The 18,711-nt window shown below is 41.8% G+C and overlaps 1 protein-coding gene across 7 annotated transcripts; it reads right to left on the bottom strand.

Moving 5' to 3' along the window:
- Positions 1–370: 370 nt before the first annotated feature.
- On the bottom strand, positions 371–17,683 carry LPL (lipoprotein lipase). 7 transcript variants are annotated; one of them, XM_053932085.1, is made up of 11 exons: positions 17,629–17,676; positions 17,468–17,539; positions 10,514–10,680; positions 10,219–10,398; positions 9,516–9,627; positions 7,466–7,699; positions 6,982–7,224; positions 5,764–5,884; positions 4,826–5,008; positions 3,522–3,632; positions 371–2,578 (listed from the first exon to the last, which is right to left on the bottom strand). In XM_053932085.1, exons 2-11 carry the CDS (start codon positions 17,529–17,531, stop codon positions 2,533–2,535), a joined length of 1,461 nt encoding a protein of 486 aa, XP_053788060.1. In that variant the 5' UTR covers positions 17,532–17,539; positions 17,629–17,676; the 3' UTR covers positions 371–2,532. The 7 variants fall into 7 exon arrangements, with proteins under 7 accessions (XP_053788060.1, XP_053788062.1, XP_053788059.1 ...); XM_053932087.1 differs by having other exon boundaries at positions 10,514–10,677; XM_053932084.1 differs by having other exon boundaries at positions 17,468–17,683.
- Between the last annotated feature and the right edge of the window lie 1,028 nt (positions 17,684–18,711).

Genomic DNA, 18,711 nt, shown 5'->3' with positions numbered 1-18,711 from the left:
TTTTGGTAAAACATGGAGCAGAAGCATAGTTCTGACACCTGCCCAAAAAAAAAAAAAAAAAAAAAAAAGGAAATGAGCACTTCAAAGTAAGGACAGTTCCTGGACTGTTCTCAAAAGGGCCTGAAATTTGAAACCCACAAACTGTGAAAAGCTACTTCTTTTATGATGTGGGATGCTTTGTTCCACACAGTGATTCCTTGGTGTCTTAATACATGAGTTTTGCATTTCCCAAAATGTAGAAATCACACATTCCTTTTTTTCCTAGTGTCTTATTCCATCTTTTCAGCCCAGAATTCAAGGATAAGCTCTGGCCTTCACATAAAAGGTATACAGCAGATGGTTTCATCAAGAGGAAAGTAGTGACTTCAGATTCAGTTTGAGAATTTTATTAAAACCATAGGTTTCTGTTCTATACAAAACTGAGGAGATTTCAAAAAGAAAATTGTATTAACGACATTGGAAACAGTGCAATGTAAGTGGCTTGTTGATAAAAATCTCTGAAAGCTATGTACAGTATTAATACTACACAACTGTATTAATGTAGAGACTGTCAGCAGCTTTAGCAATATATACAAACTACCTTTACACTCATAAATATCTTATTTACAGCTAATAAATAACATTCACAGCTAAATGTTGTTTCCTTGTGAAAAGAACCCTCACTATTTTGTATCCAAATTCTACATGTGTTTGAATTTGATCCTCTATTAAGAGCTGTGCAGATACATTGCTTCTGAAGAATTTAACTTTTAAGAGAAAATTGCAACAAAATGTGGAATCTACAGGGAATAAATCACTCTATTTATTTTTAGAGGTCTCAAATGCAGTGGCTCAGTACTCAACCCCACCCTCAGTGACTCATCACATCTCTGCTGTAGTTTAATCAAATGTGAAATCAGACGTGAGCAAATTCAGAGCTATTACTATTCCAACATATTGCATTGTTTCAGACTTCTATCCCCAAATATACTAGCAGCTACAGTTGGAAATAAAAACAAATTGTGCACATAAACACATACACTTTTTTTGTTTTCTTTTAAGATGGGATGATATTGGAGAAATCACCATCTCCATGCTGTCTTGCACATGCAGGAAAAGACTACAACACCCAGCATCAACAGCTAACATTACACTTCTCCAAATGTCTACCTTCAAGCCCTTGTACCTCCCCCACACTTTGTTTACTCTCTAGAAAGTTAAAAGAGGGCTATTGCACCTTATATGTTACTTAAAAATGGGGAAGCAGACTGCCTTCAATATACCTATATTTTTAAACTTGCAGCATGGCTAATTTGAGTGTTTGTCAGAGTACTTCTTGTACAGCACACAACCAGGCTGCTTTTAATTGGCTCAGCTCCTGCTTCCTGCTCAATTTCATCTCATGGCAGAAAACTAAGCAGCTCCTAGCACTGTAACAGAGCCAAGAAACAAACTGAGATGGCAGTCACAGTTCCAGTGCAGGGAAGTATAAGCATCCTTGTCAGCTATCAAGTGGATTCACTGGCACTGAAAACTGCATAAAGCAGCCACGCAGCTGCATGACTGACACTTGGTGTCAAAGAGCAGAGAAACTGTGACAGTTCTGGCATACATGACTCAAGCAAGTAGGGAGAGGGTGGAGGGTGGGGGGAGATATCTGTTTCCTGCATTTTCTGGTAGCTCAATTCCTCTGCAGTTCCATTTTCACAGTGTTGAAGGCTAGACAGTTGCATTTGCAATAACTGAAAGTATAGATAAAATATTAAATGTCTGCATAAGACACTGGCATTGCTGCCTTCTCCTAGAGCTGTTATTTATTCCAGGGTAAGCGGCATAGAAGTATATAGCTTAACAGATCATACCTATTGCTGAACAGCACTGGCATCTACCCCCAATTAAATACATTGATAACCACAAACTAAAATAATCATCCCCATAGTAAGTCAGTCCCTGACACCTTCTAGTATTACACACAGCAAAGGTGGTTTTTTTTCACATGGGAAACCTACTTGTTTGCTAAACACACAGTTGAAAAACAATGAACTCTCTCCACTGAACTGCCTGAAAATTCAATTAGCCAAGACACAAAAAGATTGTTTCAAATGACTGGTGAAAAGGACACAAAAAAACCCACTAATCAAAAAAAAAACCCAAAACAAAACAAAAACAGCAACATAAAATAAAACCAAGTACAGGGCTTTGTTTCTTTTCAATAAATATTAAAAATTGCTATATAGGATCTGATGTCAAGAAACCTTGTCACAAGGCACCATGATTAAACAAAATTGCCTATACCTTTTCACCACTCCAAACATTGGCAATTAGTTTTGCAGGTTTCTTTCATTTTTAACTATTTGGATAATGTATCTTTATGGTTAGTAACTTCATATGTTGAGACTTTTTTTTCAAGAAGTCTCTAAAATAGCTAGAAATAGCAGGCAAAAATCCAATATCAGATAAATATTTCTATATATTTGGTTCAGAACATCCAGTCCACTATGGGATGAAAAGACTCTTCTCCTCCCCAGTGTGAAAAATCTTTTTTCTTGTCACTTAAGCAGATTCATGAGCAGAATTTTCTTTTGCGGCTTCCTTGGTACTGTGGAGAAAAAAAAAAAATAAAGGTGGTAAGGAAGATGTATGATACTTGTTCCCTCTTGTCTTATTTTTGAGAATTAAGATTTTGAAACTCCCTACTTAACAGGAAGACAAATTACATGCTTAGGCTTCTCCTGGCTTCTGCTTGATTTTATGTCAGATGCACACACAGAGGTCTCAAGGCCTGTCCAGTCATTGCTCCAGCATAACTGCCAGCACATGTGCATTTTTGTGCAGAGCTAGATCTCAGTCCAGAAGTGTCCCCATGAGACCATTCACACACAGTAATTGAACTAAAATAAATATAACCATTTCTCTATCTGAAACTTTAGTGGGTAAAGTCCAAAGATTGTTCCCACATCTAATCTGGGTCAGGAAAATTATCGATAAAAATATTAAAGTGCACCAAAGGGTTTTTTAAACAAAGGCAGAATCTCTGATCCGTAGAGATGAAACTCTCAGGAATTCACTCACCTGATGGCTGCCATCAGAAAGCTAACAAGAGCACCTTCATAAGCCTGCTCCATTCCTGTACCAGCCTCCAAACCTGCTGCTGGCCGGTATGGAGGGAGGGCTCTGAGCTGACCCAGGACGGAAGTTTGAATGTTCTGTAGCTAAGGGTAAGTGTTGAGACAGAGACATGCTTTCCTCTTTGTGCTAGTGCCTTGTCTGTAACCCTCCCTAAAAGTCCCTCATACTTGGCCACCAAGTGACTGTGAGACTAGCTCTTGCTTCTCAGACATGCCAACAACCACACAAGGATAGTGAGCACAGAAGCAAACCAAGAGCTTTTAAGCTGCTAAAGTGGCCATAAGCAAACCTCTGGTTAGTCTGAGCTGTGATGCTTTTGAAGCCTTGAGAAGACTAGTGCACAAGTCAATTAAAGGGGAAATTTAATTACCACTCAAGTGGTAATAAAACAATCTAAAACCAAAAGTGATTACTTGTACCCTCCTCTCTTCCTGTTGACAGGCTGCTCCGAGCATTTCACAAATATTGCTGCCTCTTCTCCCTTACTGAGACGTGAGGTGCCATCTCGAGAACAGAACACCACTCTGTGGAATAAATATTGGAAAAATCACAAGACTGAGCCAAACACCCCTTCTTAATCTTAGAAAGAAGACTGGTGCTTGGAAGCAGTCTTTATACTTTGTCACATGGGGCACTGCTACTTTGCAAGCCTGTGAGAAAGTTATTTTTAAAAGAGAATTCTGTAACAAAAGAAATGCTGTGCGAGAACTGGCAATTGAATTATACATGGGCATCAAAGCATAGCCATAACTTTCACTGATCCTTTGCAAAAAATCTTCTTTTGGCTAAGACAGCAGAAGTTCCATCCCAAAGTCTCTTGGATCTTTATTTACACCAGTCTTTATGCGAGTTTTTTGTCAGGTGAATGAACTTGGAAGAAAGCCATAATCCCTCACATGTGTGCAAATGAAGTAGGTTGCAATTTCCAGAAAACATGAGCACTTGCTTTTCTATTTATCAGAACTTTCCCCTCCCCTATATTTGTTCAGCTCTGATAACTGTTCTTTGATCAAGTGACTGACCTGTTCATTCAAAGGAGGAACTTATTATTATTTACTATACTATACATAGGACACATATACTCTGTTCTGAGTCCATGTTCTGCAAACAAATCTCATGTTTAGTGAATATGAGTATTTCAAAAGATTTATGTCAAAGCACTTTGGTTCAGGCTTTGATGTTTCAACATTCACACATTAGCAATGTCCTGCAACAGTCACGTGTTTCAGTTTTCACCCACCATTCAGGTATTCAACCCCTAAGAGAATCTAACTTAACTAAGCAATAAATTCTTGTGCAAGCACACTTTTGGAAGGATCTCTAAAAATCTCCATCTAAGCATGCTCTTTGTGACAAAACCTATGCAAACACCAGCATGAAGAAGGAGGAAATTGCAAATTGCAAATACAATCACTGATGCTGATTCATGGAGATACTCTCTTGCATATTATAACTAACCTTAAGTAGATACAATAGTGGGATAAAAATTAATTACGTGGGAGGAAGACTACAAACTGCAGATCCCAGTGGAAGTAAATGACTGAACCTGGCTGATACAAATGGTGGTTTGATATAATTAGAGCCCTGATTATCATTTATGTTTCACCTATTTGTGACTGTAAGCAGTTACATGTTTGTCCCTGTCTGTGAGATACCAAAAATCAGGAAGCACTGTCACTTAGTACTAATATAGCTTATAACAATCAAAACAAGTTACTTTTTCTGAGTTTCCCCTGACTTCATTCTGATTCTCTGGATGTCAAATGTAAAAGGAGTCCACCAGTCTGACCAGCTGAAGAAGGTGTCTTTTTCCCACTGCAGCTTCACCATAAGCAGGTCTCCAATATCCACTTCTGTGTAAATCAGGAAGGAGAAGGTCTTGTTTGAGGAGACTTCAGGCCTGTGGGGAGGAGAATAAGAAGGCAAACAAATTAAAAAAAAAAAAAAAAAAAAAAAAAAAAACCACCTGAAATTCTTGGACAGACAAAGAAAATTAAGGAGCAATAGAACCTGGAATTTTTGTACTCCGGAGAAGGAAGCAAAAAGGAAGGAAGCACCTCTACCTTTTGTAGAGGCAAAAGGAAACATCCTTCTGTAGCAAGGCTGGTAAAATCCTGGGACATCTGCCAGGAAAGGGTCGTCCTCCCCTGTGCTAGTGACTCTCAGAAAAGCCAGACAACCACCACCCATAACCAGTTTACATTCCTCAGAGCAGAAAACAGTCTTTGGTGTTTTCCAGCTCCATTCCCTGCCAGCCTGTGTCTAGGGATGTACACACAAACTTCTGCTTATTTGCAGAGCTGTCAAAGCAAATCCCTTCAGCTTCTGCACTGAGACCTTCAGATGCATAAGTCTACTTTTAGGAAGATTTAACATGGTATAAAGATACTGAGAAGAAAATAAGAAAGCACTGGAAACACTCTTATTAGGCTGAGTCATAGATCAGACTTCACATTTCCATATTTCAGATGTCTTATCAAGAAGAGCTCCTATAGGATTTGGTTCATTAGCTTCAGAAGTGAATGCAACTCCTTGACCAAGGACAAGAGCAGATTCTGGGACCCTGTAAGATTAGCGTAGCTGAAGCCAGAACAAGTTTTCCAATTCAGACTAACAAAGTTATAGTACTTTGCATTTGTTTCTGTAGCTACTCACAGTGTGAAACCAATGTTCTCACTCTCATCTAGAGTGCCATAGAGAGAGATCAGGAATGGCTGGTTTGTCTTGGTCATGTTAGTCTTTCCAAAGAAATGGATCTTGACCTGGTAATGAAAGACTGAAAAAATACAAAAGAAAATGCCATTATGAAAACTCAATTTCCAAAGAGATAGCTAGCGACAAAACCGCCCTGCCTCACCTCTGAAAATCCTACGCTGGAATATGCCAGCTTCACTAAAATGAGTTTATTTCCCTGCAGGTGTCCAGGGAACTATTTTTGTGAGAATATAAATATTAGCAAGCAAGGCAATCACCACTAAAGAACACCTTTGCAGTTCTTGCAGCTAAACTTTGCACACAAGCTGCCACTATAATAACCCCAGAGTATGCAGTATCACCTTCGAACCTGCTATTGAACCTGTAAGACTTGCAATACTTGACTTGAAATACATAAGCTGTATCCTTCTCTTACAGGAGGCTTGGTAAAAGGAAAAAAAAATAAATCCACTGACACTGCAGGTTAAGCACCAAATGCCAACAGAACACCAGTCTTGCAGGTGCTCTAACAGTGCAGGAATGTGCCTTTTGATTGCTGGTCCATCACACAATGCACACTATAAGCATACCATGGGGTATAGGCAAAGCTAAGGATGAAAATAAAGTAGTAAAATCCAACATTATTTTCCTAGCTGGGAGGTAAATATTTTCCAAAATATTGCCAGTTCTCTCTGGCATTGTCCTTCTCAGTCCTCCCACAGCAGCAACTAGAATCAAGAAGTGCTCTGATATTTTAATGAGGGCTGGTGCTCCTCTAGCAAGTGCACTACCAAAGGCACAAATCTGATGCTTGCATATCTTTAACTAAGATGCTCACCAGACTGAGTTCTGCTGATTATTTTCCCAGCAGAAAGAAGTAATCATCTGGATGAAAAACACTGAAAAAGTTCCAAGTGATCAGGCAGCAGAGGAAGTCTAACTTTTGCTACTTAGATACTTGTTACAAAATCCCTTTTTTTTTGCACTCTACCCCACACCTCGACTTAAGACAACTCTTCTCTCTGAGACTTGCATTTAATGGCAAACTACAGGCCAGCTTCACCCCTGCTCACCACAGGCACCAAAGCAGCAATATTGTCATCTGCAGCACATGCCCATCATGACACACAGTTGAGCACAAGTACCAGCCTTGCTCATCAGTAAGCAAGGAGTACCTACCTTTATAGGGCATCTGAGCACGGGTTTTCAGATACATTTTGCTGTTTCTCTTTGTTCTCACTCTGTTGACCTTGTAACCCAAATTGTTGCAGCGGTTCTTGCGGCAGCTCAGGCAAAGGCCCTTCTCAAAGGCCTCCTTTGTGTTGCAGCGGTAGGCCATGCTTGGCTTTTCTTCATTGAGGAGAGAGTCAATGAAGAGGTGGATGGATCGCTCATGGGAGCATTTCACCAGCTGATCCACATCTTGAAAGAATGAAAATGTGTAATATGTATACACGTGTGCATATAATAATATTAATCCCTAAGCAATGCTGTCAACAGGCATGATCCACTATGGCGGAACTGGGCTTTACAAGGTGACTTTTAAAAGTGCTTGAAAGAACATATTCCTGTGCCTCTCAGAGATCTTTCCTTGCAAGACACCTTGCAGGGCTATTCAGGTTTCCCTCAGAATGTTTTACGGCTTGTTTCAGAGCAACCTCACCTCCAAGCCCTTTCTCAGCAATCAGACGCAGTGCTTCTCCCAAATTGCAACCTGGCTGGAAACCTCCACCATTGGGATAAATATCAATGTGTCCAACAGGCTTCTGGATCCCAATGCTGCGGTCTGGAGAGCCTCGGGTGTAGGTGTGTAGGACATCCACAAACTCAGCATCATCCGGGGAGAGGCGAGTGAGTTCATCAGCATACTCAAAGGTAGGACCAGCAGGATCCAGCCCTTTATGGGGCAAACCACAAAGAAAAACTGGTATTTTTGTCTGCCAAAGATACTGACATTGATAACAAATGCCAAACTCAGCTGCCACATTGGACTATAATATTGAGTTTTCCTGCAGACATTACAGATGGATCACTTAAATATCATTAATGTATACAGGAAAACCAAATGCACTACCTTGAAATGTTGTCACTGTTTAAAAAAATAGAAGTGTATGCAAACACATGGATGGAAGCCCAGCTAACTTCCTCAGAGCTGTAGCATTTCAAGTGGATGGCAGAAACAAGCTCCTAAGTATTTTCTCAGTGTCTTTCTTCAAGAAATGTAGAACTTGTATCTGAAGTGTCCGAAGTATGGAAAAGTCTTGCTGACAACTCCTTGACAGGGGACCAAGCGGGAAACATAAATGAGGGCTTCACTGTCTACATACCTAAGAGGAAGGGGATTATTATGGTAAACTGTCAAGTTGCAGCAACACTAACATCAAAAAAACCCATAGCTATTCTGCCAGTGAACAAGTACTATCTCCTGTTCAGACAACTACCTGAGAGTTGGCTGAAGGGACATGTCTTTTCTGCAGCCCTTAGCTGGGGACAGGTACCTGTGCTGTTCACCCACTATTAGCTCCACTCGGTCTGAGCTGCCTCCCCTTCAGCTGTGAGGACTTCAGGGGCCACATTATATTGCTCCCTGTGCTTTTCCCAGGGAACGGTTCATCCTCAGCACCAAGAGCAACCGTGGAGGCATAACAGAGGGCTACTGACTCGTCAGCAATTTGGCAGCCTCAGTGAAAGCAGCAAAGCTGCAACTTAGAGAAAGAAAGGGCAGAGGGACTAGCATTTTGGCCTCTTGACTTTAATCTTCCACCTCTCAGGACTTGATATTTCCAGATGTGACTACTGCCTAGCCCACCTCTCAGCATGCCTGTGGATCTGGGATCACAGTCAGGCTCAGGTGAAAGAGTAAAGAGTGCCAGGTGTTAGGCTCCCTTCTGAATGGTGTTCCCAAGCTCTCTCAGCAACAAAGACACCACAGATGAGCAATTTTCTTAGCCTCATTTGCTGATGCAGGCAATTCCTTTGTCAATGAGATCAGTGCTAGTAGCTCAGCTCTCGAGGTGCTGGCTTGTAAACCAGCCCCAGAGTGGCCATGCACTCTGCCTTGTCTAGGAGATTTCTCAGGCTCCAAAAATCAGACATCTAAGCAGACATAGCAACAGGGAAAATATATGTCCTCCCCAAATTATCATAGTATTATTTCCAGCCTAGAATATTTCTTGAGCCTGTTATGATAAACTTTGTAATAACCCACACTGGATCTCTTCTGTCTCCCTTTGAGCCCATATAAACTTCTTGCATCTACATCATCCCATGGCAAAGAGTTCTGCAGGTACTAAACTTGCTGCAGCAGAATTTACCTCCTGTTCTGTTTCAATGTCTCCTATCAGCTGCAAGGAATGACTGCCTGGATAAAGGCAACCCACTGAACTTATGCTGCAAGAGATACTGTGACCTTTGCCAAGCCATGGTTTGGTCGGTCCCCACCACAACCCCCAAAACTACTCCTTTATCAGGGCCTACTCACTCATTTCTTGTAAAGAAGCAACGATTTTTTACTCACCACCCTTGCTGTTATTTTCTGAATCTTTTTCCAGTTCTACCCCAGAAATATCAGCCCTGCCATTTTATTAAATCATGAATACATAGCCAAAGTACTGCCAGCAAACAACAATTATTCTGGTGATTTTTCAGTGGAACATAGTATTTCAGTATGGAAGAGATGCAACTGTCCACTCTACAGTCACAGGTTTTCTTACCAGTAATTCTGTTCACCTTCTTTTTGGTCAGATTCCCAGCAATCCCAGCAACATGAGCACCTAGACTGTACCCCAGCAAGTGGAGATTGTTGATAGGATAATTGAATTGCTCCTACAGAAGAGAACAATTTGTTTAAAGTTCAAAACCAAACAAAAAAATGTAAGAAAACACAAAAAATGTTTTGTTAATACTGGGATTTTTGTTTGAGTCATGAGTAACAGAACACTATATAGTTATCATAGTCTTGTGCCATTGTAAATTTCTTGATCTAATTTATGGCCAAAATCAAAACAGAGGAATGCAAAATAAAGGACAGAACACAGGGCTATTTTAGAAAGGTTTTCAGCCACCCTCTCCCCACCAATTTCTGGATCTCTAAGGCAGAGCACATTTCCAATTGCCAAGGACTGGCTTCTGTATAATAGATAAGAACCTGTCTTTCATAGCTACCTCTCACAGAGCCCTCAGAAATACTCTAGACCCATGGGACCCCACAGTAAAGTCTCTGAAATGCAGTACAAAAGGCCTCCGAGTAGGAAATAGCCAGTAGACTAAAGCTGGAATTTTACCAGTCCAGCAAAACTACCATCTGCAAGAATTTTACTCCATCTACCCAACAGGAGATGATTAACATAACTGCATCATTGCTGTTTTGTCTTCTATGATGTTACATAGAATGTGAGACATGTCTCCATGTCTTACCTCCATCCAGTCAATAAACGTAGCAACATCCTTTCCCACCAGCCTGGTGTATGCAGCTGACACCGGATAGTGCTGCTGAGCTCGAACTAGCCAGTCCACCACAATGACGTTTGAGTCTGGTTCCCTTTTGTACAGAGCATCCACCAGCTTCGGGACCCAACTTTCATACATCCCTGTCACCTGTTGGTTTTGGTGATTTTAATTAAAATAGGAGATATATTAATGTCTGTGAGACGTTTCTGCATAGTTTATCATAAGTGTGGCTAAAAGGGATATTCCTCCCACTTTATCTTACCGTCCACCCGTGGATCACCACAAAGGTTTTACTGGTATGATTGAAGTTGCACTGTGCCAGGCTGTTCACCTGCCCAGGAACCAGGTAGCAGACATCCTCATCGGGCTCTGCAGGTGTCCGTAAGGAAAACTTGCTCTCAATTCCCTCAAAATAGTTTTTGCCTTCTGCTATAGGAGCACAAAAAACATAGTAGTGTTTTAGAAGTACTAGAACAAACTCAGAAGGCACAGGTGCAATATTGGAGAGATATCTGGAACAGTCAAGAAATGGGACGGGTGGTTTTCATTTCCTACGGCACTCAATGGACACACAACAGCCATGTAAAGAGGAAATCAAAGGGTGAAAATTGCTCCCCTTCCAAGGTCCTGCTAAAACAGTAAGAATATGCTGACCTGTCAGAGAGGTGTGAATAAATTTTGAGAGTCAGTATTTTCCCCATTACATTTAGCAGGAAACCTCTTAAGTATCACAAGAGTACAGAAGACTGCACACAACAGCCACAGACAGTCATCCAGGAAAGCAGAGAGTTACTACCATACTATTACATATTTTGGTGGTGTATCTTCCACATCACCTCACCAATAATCAATGCCTAACAAGGCCTTTTATAAATCTGTGTGGTTGTAGGGCATTAAAAGCTGTGAAGCCACCACTGTTTTACAAAATACTAGTTTTAAGTTTTGACCAACAAACAGCAGGTGAGAAGATCAGACACCCATGAGAGAAAATGAACTAGCAAACCAGCAGTCTATTTTGCAGTACATTTTCAGGTCATCTGATAACCTACATAAAAATAAGTGGCAGAGAAAATATCTTTCTCTGCCTGAAGCAGAGGGGAGGAGGCTGGGGAAGGAGGTGCTGATCTTGGTGGTAACAAAGTATGTCATGGCCTGCAAAGATCACTCCCTCCAACTTCCAGCTTCAAAATTTAAGTGCTCCTGTTCCTGCCAAGATAGAGAAGTGACTTTAGGCTTCATACTCACCATTTCTTTTGGGAAAAAACTTAACTGTCTCCTCTTTTTATGTCTGATTCAACTCCTAAATGCCTCTATGTATAGCACACCCTGTAATTAACTTTTCAAAACCCAGGTACCTGTTTGTCAGCTCTCAACTTGAGTTACGTAAATTCTGATTGCCTATTTTTCAATTGCAGCTGAACTTAAGCCAGCTCTGTCCTGCTCAGCATTGTCTTTCCTGGCATCAAGACCACCAACCTTTCACAAACTCCTAAACACACATTAATGAATGGCTCTGAGCCACCACAGGGAACACATAAGGACAAGATAAGGACCTTATGCTAGGCATGCAAAACAGATTTCCACTCCCTTTTCCCATTGCAGAAGATGTTTTCTATGATAATTGGTAGATTTGCATAAAATTGTGCTATGTTTCTCAGGTGATAAATAACTAACAATTCATTTTTTTTCCAAAACAGTTTTTCTAGTCTTCTCATTCAAGCTACCATACACAACAGGGCACTGACTTATGCCTGACCTCACCTCAGGGAGCGCTAAAAAGTTTGGGAAGTTCTTGCTTTGCTTGGAGGGTCACGAAAAAGCAGGGTCTAACCTCCCTCATCAGGTGTAAAACCAGCACAGAGCCTTGTAACAAATGCTTATGTAGCAGTCTCAGAGAAACTTGTCAGCCATAATCATGGCTTAAAATTGCCCAAGTTCAGCAGGATTTCTCACCTGTCAAAGCACAAGCAGGAAAGCAAGAACCATTCACTGAACAGAGGCAGTACTCAGCTTTATGTTTTGACCTTGACTGTGCTAGGCTGGCTAGCTAATCCAGGATAATTACACTGAGGGTCCCCTTCCTGCCTCCTTCCTCCTAAAGAAGGATGTTTTCCATAGATCTTATCCATCCTTCTACCAGCACAAGCATTCACATAATGGTAAATATATATTTTACCCACTAATGAAAGCTAAATTTACCAAACAAACCAAATGTTTGCACTTTTTTTCTGTTTCTGCATGTTCAAAATGTCTTTTTGTCACCAACTGACAGTATAAAACACCTTTTTTGGAAGAAATCTTTAGACCTATATTATTTACTTTTCAGCCAGAAAAAGAAAAGTCACAAAGGCTGGTTGGTTAAATATAACTTTCCTCTCAGCTGTGAACCAGTAAACCTTGAAAGGAACAAGAACAGCTTTCAATTGTAAGGCATACAATGCTAGGACTTTCAATTATGCACATTCCCTCCTAGTACAGGAAGGCGAAAAAGAATAGTCCACCTGCTCACTAGTTAATAGTGCTTCATTTCATACCTAGATATCATTTCCTTTCTGCATTAAACTTATCTGATAATCATCCAAAACCTAAATTACATTGATATCCTGTCTTGTAGTGTGTTTTCAATTACAAACACATGCTAGAATTTTGCATGTAAGTTCAGACCACAACTCTTTTGAAAACAAGCTCATAAGAAACTTTCAAATCAAAGTGTACTATACTTAAGGGTACACTTGGAAAAGTGCACCAAGCTTAGAAAGATTGAAGTACAGTGGCACCTGCCATTGAAGATGTGCTAAGTGCTTCACACATACTTGCATGTTTTAATCTAAAATCTTTGATGGGGATTTGAGAACAGAAAATCACAGAGATACAGTCATCACGAAGAAAGAAGCAGCTGCAAAGCAACAGCCCATGAGTTAGGGAAATGGCAGGCAGCCACTTTTTTCATTTAACTATGTTATATGAGGATTAGAAAGTCAGAAGAAATTACTGTTATCATCTTATGTCCACAAAAAGTGTCATGTTATCTTATGTCCACATATGGTCAGTTCCCAGCAGGCAAGATACCCTTTGGATAAGGGAAGTGTGTGTGTAGTGGAGTTTATTACAGACTTCTTCATGGTGTGCTCATCAAGAAGCTTTCCTCAGAATTTGCCTGAGTTTGACTTTGCAAATTCTATACAGCTCAGAGCAGAAGATATCTTGTCTACACCTAATGTTGTGCTGCACACATGCTGCAGTACCACTTCACATCCCAGCTTCTGCAGAATACAGGTACACACAGCCTGTGCACAGTCACCACACAGCTCAACACGTACATGTACCATGCTTTAAACCTGAAGCAGAGAAGTTCAGCATATCACTTCAGAAAACAAAGCATTTCCCACTTCTGCTTTCATACCTCATTGTATTTCTTGGTCTATTAAAAAAATTATTCAGAACCAAACTTTGTCATTCATAGACTTCTGCCACAGACCTTTTCCTCGCAGATCTAAAGGGAGAATTCTCCTTGAATCATGTCCTGAGCCACTGAACCATTAAGCCTCATTCTTACAGTCTTACACAAAGAAGTGTAAAGACAGCCAATGTACACACTCACCACAGTTTAGTTAATTAAACCACAGAAAACCCCAAAATAGGTAGTTTTCAGCATGTTTCTGAAAGGTGGACAAAAGTTTATCTGAATTAAGATCGCATTTCTCATAATGTAGATACAGAGTCTACATATCAAGAAATATACATACATCCATTTGAGAAACTGAAGTAGCTTTTTATGACAAGAATGCAAGTCCTATTTCTAAACAAGGCCTTTGAATAAAACAGACTGGAAGTAAACACATGCAGACAAAAAAGAAATCCATGCTTTTGCTAAAAAACTACACTTTCCCAGACATAGTTCAGCAAAGGTACAAAGGCATGTGTTGTGTATTGCCAAAGCTTCCAGGCACACAGTTACAAATACAAGCACCTGTTGCAAAATAAAATTTTCTGTCTACTGCTATGTGCTCACAGTTATCATGACCTACAAAAGGATTATTTAGGGAACTGAAGCAGAATTAAGAATTTAATGCAAATTCCAGATGGAAGCTGGTTTTTCAGGCTGCATCGCCAAAACTTCACCATTTTGCCATGCTATTCGAAGTTTTCTGATGCTTTTCTTACACCCCTATTTGTGCAATATGAGTTTCCATATTTAAAAAAAATAAAAAGCTGTCCTGTGCAGCAAGGTCTTGAAAACCTCAGAGAACTCAAAGAAAGTGGCGGGGGGGTGGGGAAGCTTACAAACTGGGAAGTCAGCAGTTTTTGTTTTTCCTGTCCAAAGTTTGCGACACTTTGGACTTGCAACTTGTGAAATTCCATTCAGTTAGGGACTCCTATCAATTATCAAATTTGAAAGCATCCCACTGACTTCAGGCATTCTGACACACCAATCAAGAGAATTCAGTCTCAAGTTTCTTTCACAGGAAGCCCAAAACCAACTTGGCTTGACTGTGAAACTGTTTACCACTGGTCAGCTGCGTGGAGAATGTGAGTCTTGAGGAAGTAACAACATCTGGAATATTAATCAAAAGTTAAACTGCCCACATCACACGGGTTGCCAAAATATGATAACAATGCATTTGCCAGAATGAGTGCACCTAAGCTATGGTTTTAAAAATGGAATCTTTGATAAACAACAATTTCCTACCATTATGCACTCAGAAATGGAAATAGTATTAGCTAGTTGCAAAGATCCTTAGAAATTATACTGCTAGACTGTGTCTTCTATAGCCCACAGAGACATGCATGCACATACATGCACAGCAGCAAACATATGCACATAATATCAAATATTTACCAGTGTAGTTAACTGGGCTAAATCTTCCCTCAGCTGACAATCAGCATTAGGAACACCCATCAATCAGTCATACTGAATTCCTAAGAGTTCTGAAGCAAACTCACAGTCAGCTGTAGTAAAGGGCCTATATCACAGAAATGGTTATTATTCAATTATTTCAATCTACACTATAAACTGAAAGCAGACTACTGTGTGTTGCAATCCCAGGAAACCTACCTCGCAAGTCAGGTTATTGTTTAACTTTGCTGCAAAAATATTACAACTTCATGCTTATTATGTATTCCTCAATGGCAGAGCCCTGAGAGTACGTTCTGCTTCACTTCACAGGTGGGGCCAATGGAAAGGGCAACACCTTTGGAAAGCTACTGGGCACAAGTTCAGAAGCTAAGTTAGAACCTCTCAGCTCAAGTTTTGCAGCTGGCAAACTGCTGTTCTCTCACTGTACACAGCGGTGCCCACCCCTCTCTGTGGTACTCCCTGACAAATCTTTACTCAGCTGCAGCTGGGACACTTGAAGTTCAATCCAGCAGGTATCTAGACATCCATCAGTCACTCTGGAATATCTGGAATTAGCTGAAGACAAAATGCAACCACTGTCAGACTTTGCAGTAACACAGAGTTAAGGATGCATGAGAATGTCCTATCATGCAAGTACTTCTGCACAGAGGAGATTCCAGTAAACTTTTAGGAGTGCTAGTGATCATGCTAATCTCCAGCACAACTTGAGGCCTGAGAGCCTCACCTCTGTGCCTTCACAGAAATGCATTGTTTCTCAAAAGGCCATGCCATAGCTGCCCTGGTATGTCTATCCCAAACACAAACCATAGAAAAAAGCCAGCAGCTCACATCACACAACAGTGTAAATATGTTGACTCTGGATTTACACTGTTAAAAATAAGGACCTGTATGTATTTCTAGCAATGTTTTTATCTTTTCCTGGAACATCAATGTTTTCTTCACCTAGGAAGTATTTTTCTATGTTGTTTTTTAAATACTCTGGATTCCTGGAAGGCTGGATCATGTGTTTTCTGTGGTTTCAAAAAACTTTTTACTGCGGTGTGCATGGAAAAGTATGGAACTAAAGGCTTGAATTGCTTTAGGATGAACACACAACCTGCTTTCATATAACCTATTCCTAAAAAGAAATAATGAAATTATTACTAAGTCTGTGGCAAATCAGTTCCTGCAGGGATGAAAGCTTTCTCTGGGAAGACAGTTATTTTAATGTATAGAACTTGGATACCATGATGAAAACTGGTTTTGATTGTCTGTAATGGCACAAGATTGGATTCAAAGCTAGAATACATTCCTTTCGCTGTACCCTAGCACCCCATCCTCTTACTTTTGAATACTTCCCTTTTACACAAAGAATTAACAAAGGCACCCACAGGAGAAAAAATGGCAGTTTATATATTCCAGTTTAGGATCACAAAGCAGCTCTGAGTGCTAAAGCCACCCTTTCTTCTAAGGCCAGAAACTTTTAAAGACAGATACTATGTGTGGGAGATCAGTGTAAGAAAGTAAGCCTGTGACAGGGCACAGCTAACAATATTTTAAGTGCTTTCTTTAAGCTTGAGGAGTAGTGGTCTCCTGAAGCTAGTCGATTTGTTCATAGCAGCTTCAATTACATTGTGATTAATTGAGAGAGGATTAGTGAAAATCTAGCACCATTTGCACATCTTCCACTTCCTCTAGCTTGGACAGGATGTCTATGCACAAGTGCAGGTACAACAGGCAGAGCACAAACCCAACCATAAGTGAACCCAGAGAGAGAAAAACCATTCTGTTCACTTTTCCCCTTGTGGATCCTGCTCATTACAGGCTTAACTACAGCTCGAACACATTATCACGACAACAATGAAACTCAGCCTTGCTTTGTCTAGGAACAAGAACTGTACGAAGTTGGGACGCTGGGATTGATGAGTCCCACAGAGGAGGAAGCCGAGGGACCTTACCGTGGTGCTACTGCTGTGCAAATCCCTTGCTGGGGCAAGGGACTCTCGAAAGCCACCTTGTCTCTGGGAAAAAAACACATCCCAAACCTCAGCACGTCGCGCCACCAGCCCGGCAAGTTGTGCCTGAATTTCGGCTGGGGAATCGGCTTCCAGGTCTCTTCTAACATGATGGGGGTTCCTCACAGTGTCGCTCTCCTGCGCCTTCCAAGCCCACTCCGCGACACCCGGGTCCCGCAGCATCCCAAGCTCCCCGGGATAGCTTCACAAAGGAAAGATTGCAAACTGCCCTTTCCCGCCACGCCGGCAGCACTTCCCCCAGGCCCCGTTTCCCAAAAGCAACAGGCAGGCCCGGCAGCTCCCGTGCACCCCGTGTCCCGTGCGAGCTCCGGCCGCAGTCCCGGCCCCCCGTCCCGGGACTCACCGCCGAGAGCAGCCACCCAGCGCAGGCAGAGGCACACGGCGGCCAGGAACGCCTTCCTCCACATCTCGCCTCCTGTCGCGGGCACGAAAGTTTCGGCGCGAAAAGAAAAAAAAAAAATTAAAAAAATTTTTAAAGTAAGTTTTTTTCCTCTAAAAACTTACGATGACTAAAACAGAAGTGCGGCGCCGAAGTGCAGCGATGGACAGGACATCCCGGGGAGCGCCCAGCAGCGCCGACGCCGCGTCCGCCCACCTTTATGTCCCGGACAGTATGCAAATATACAACAAATATGCAAATATACAAACCACCCTGCGAGCCCATTGGGTGAGCGCTCAGGGTCGGGGCGGGGCCGGCGCTGCCCGGGGCGGGCGGGGCTCGGGCTGGGGCTCGGCGCTCACGCGGGGCGCCCCACGGGGCGTGGGATGGAGCGGAGCGGAATGGGGCGGAATGGAACGGCCCCGCCCGGCTCGGCACGGCGTGCATAGAGCCCTTGGCTCCGAGCCCTCCTTGGGCCTGGCTCCCACAGCCTTCCCAGAGCCCTCTGGCCAGCCCTGCCCCGCAGCCAGGATGCGGCTCCGGCGTTTCACCCCCTAGGTCCTTCCTGCCTGTGGCGACCTAGCTCTGCTATGCCTCTGGTGAGGTCTTCCTTCCCATTCCTGCTTTTGCACCAGTAACCAGCAGCTAACTGCATTTTCTGTACAGTGCTTGCAAGGTGCCTTCTGCTGTTCCCTTGAAAAATCTTTGCCAAGACCTTGTTTTGCCAGCACTCGAGGGGATACAAGTTTGGAGAAAAAATTAATTCACTGGAGATTGCATCTGCGCTCCTGAGAAATAAAAAATTGATTCCTTGAGCTCTTCAACTCTCTCTGCCGTCCTCTCAGAAATGTGGTTTGCACTGAGATCTGCATTGGCTGCCACTGGGTGAAAGATCAGTTATGTAAGGACATTAATTTAATAACAATACCAGTTTCCATTTCATTGTGCAGTTTGTTGCCAAAGGTGCAGCTTCATAAAGAAGCTTATTACACAGGGAATGAGGACTCCCTGGGTTTTGCAATGTGAAGCAAATGGGATTCACTTTAAGGGTAACAGATCTTTTTCATACCAGACACCTTTGGAGACTAAACCATATCGTGTTTATATTAGTGAGATTGTTCAATAAGAGATTGCTGAAGTGTAGAAGTAGTACTGGCTCACCTTTCCAACTTTAGGTTCCACTAAAAATCCAGTAAGATCTATAAGTG

This window comes from Vidua chalybeata, chromosome Z, assembly GCF_026979565.1.
Source record: "Vidua chalybeata isolate OUT-0048 chromosome Z, bVidCha1 merged haplotype, whole genome shotgun sequence".
Taxonomy (NCBI): Eukaryota; Metazoa; Chordata; class Aves; order Passeriformes; family Viduidae; genus Vidua; species Vidua chalybeata.
This window is presented reverse-complemented; position numbering and strand designations above follow the sequence as displayed.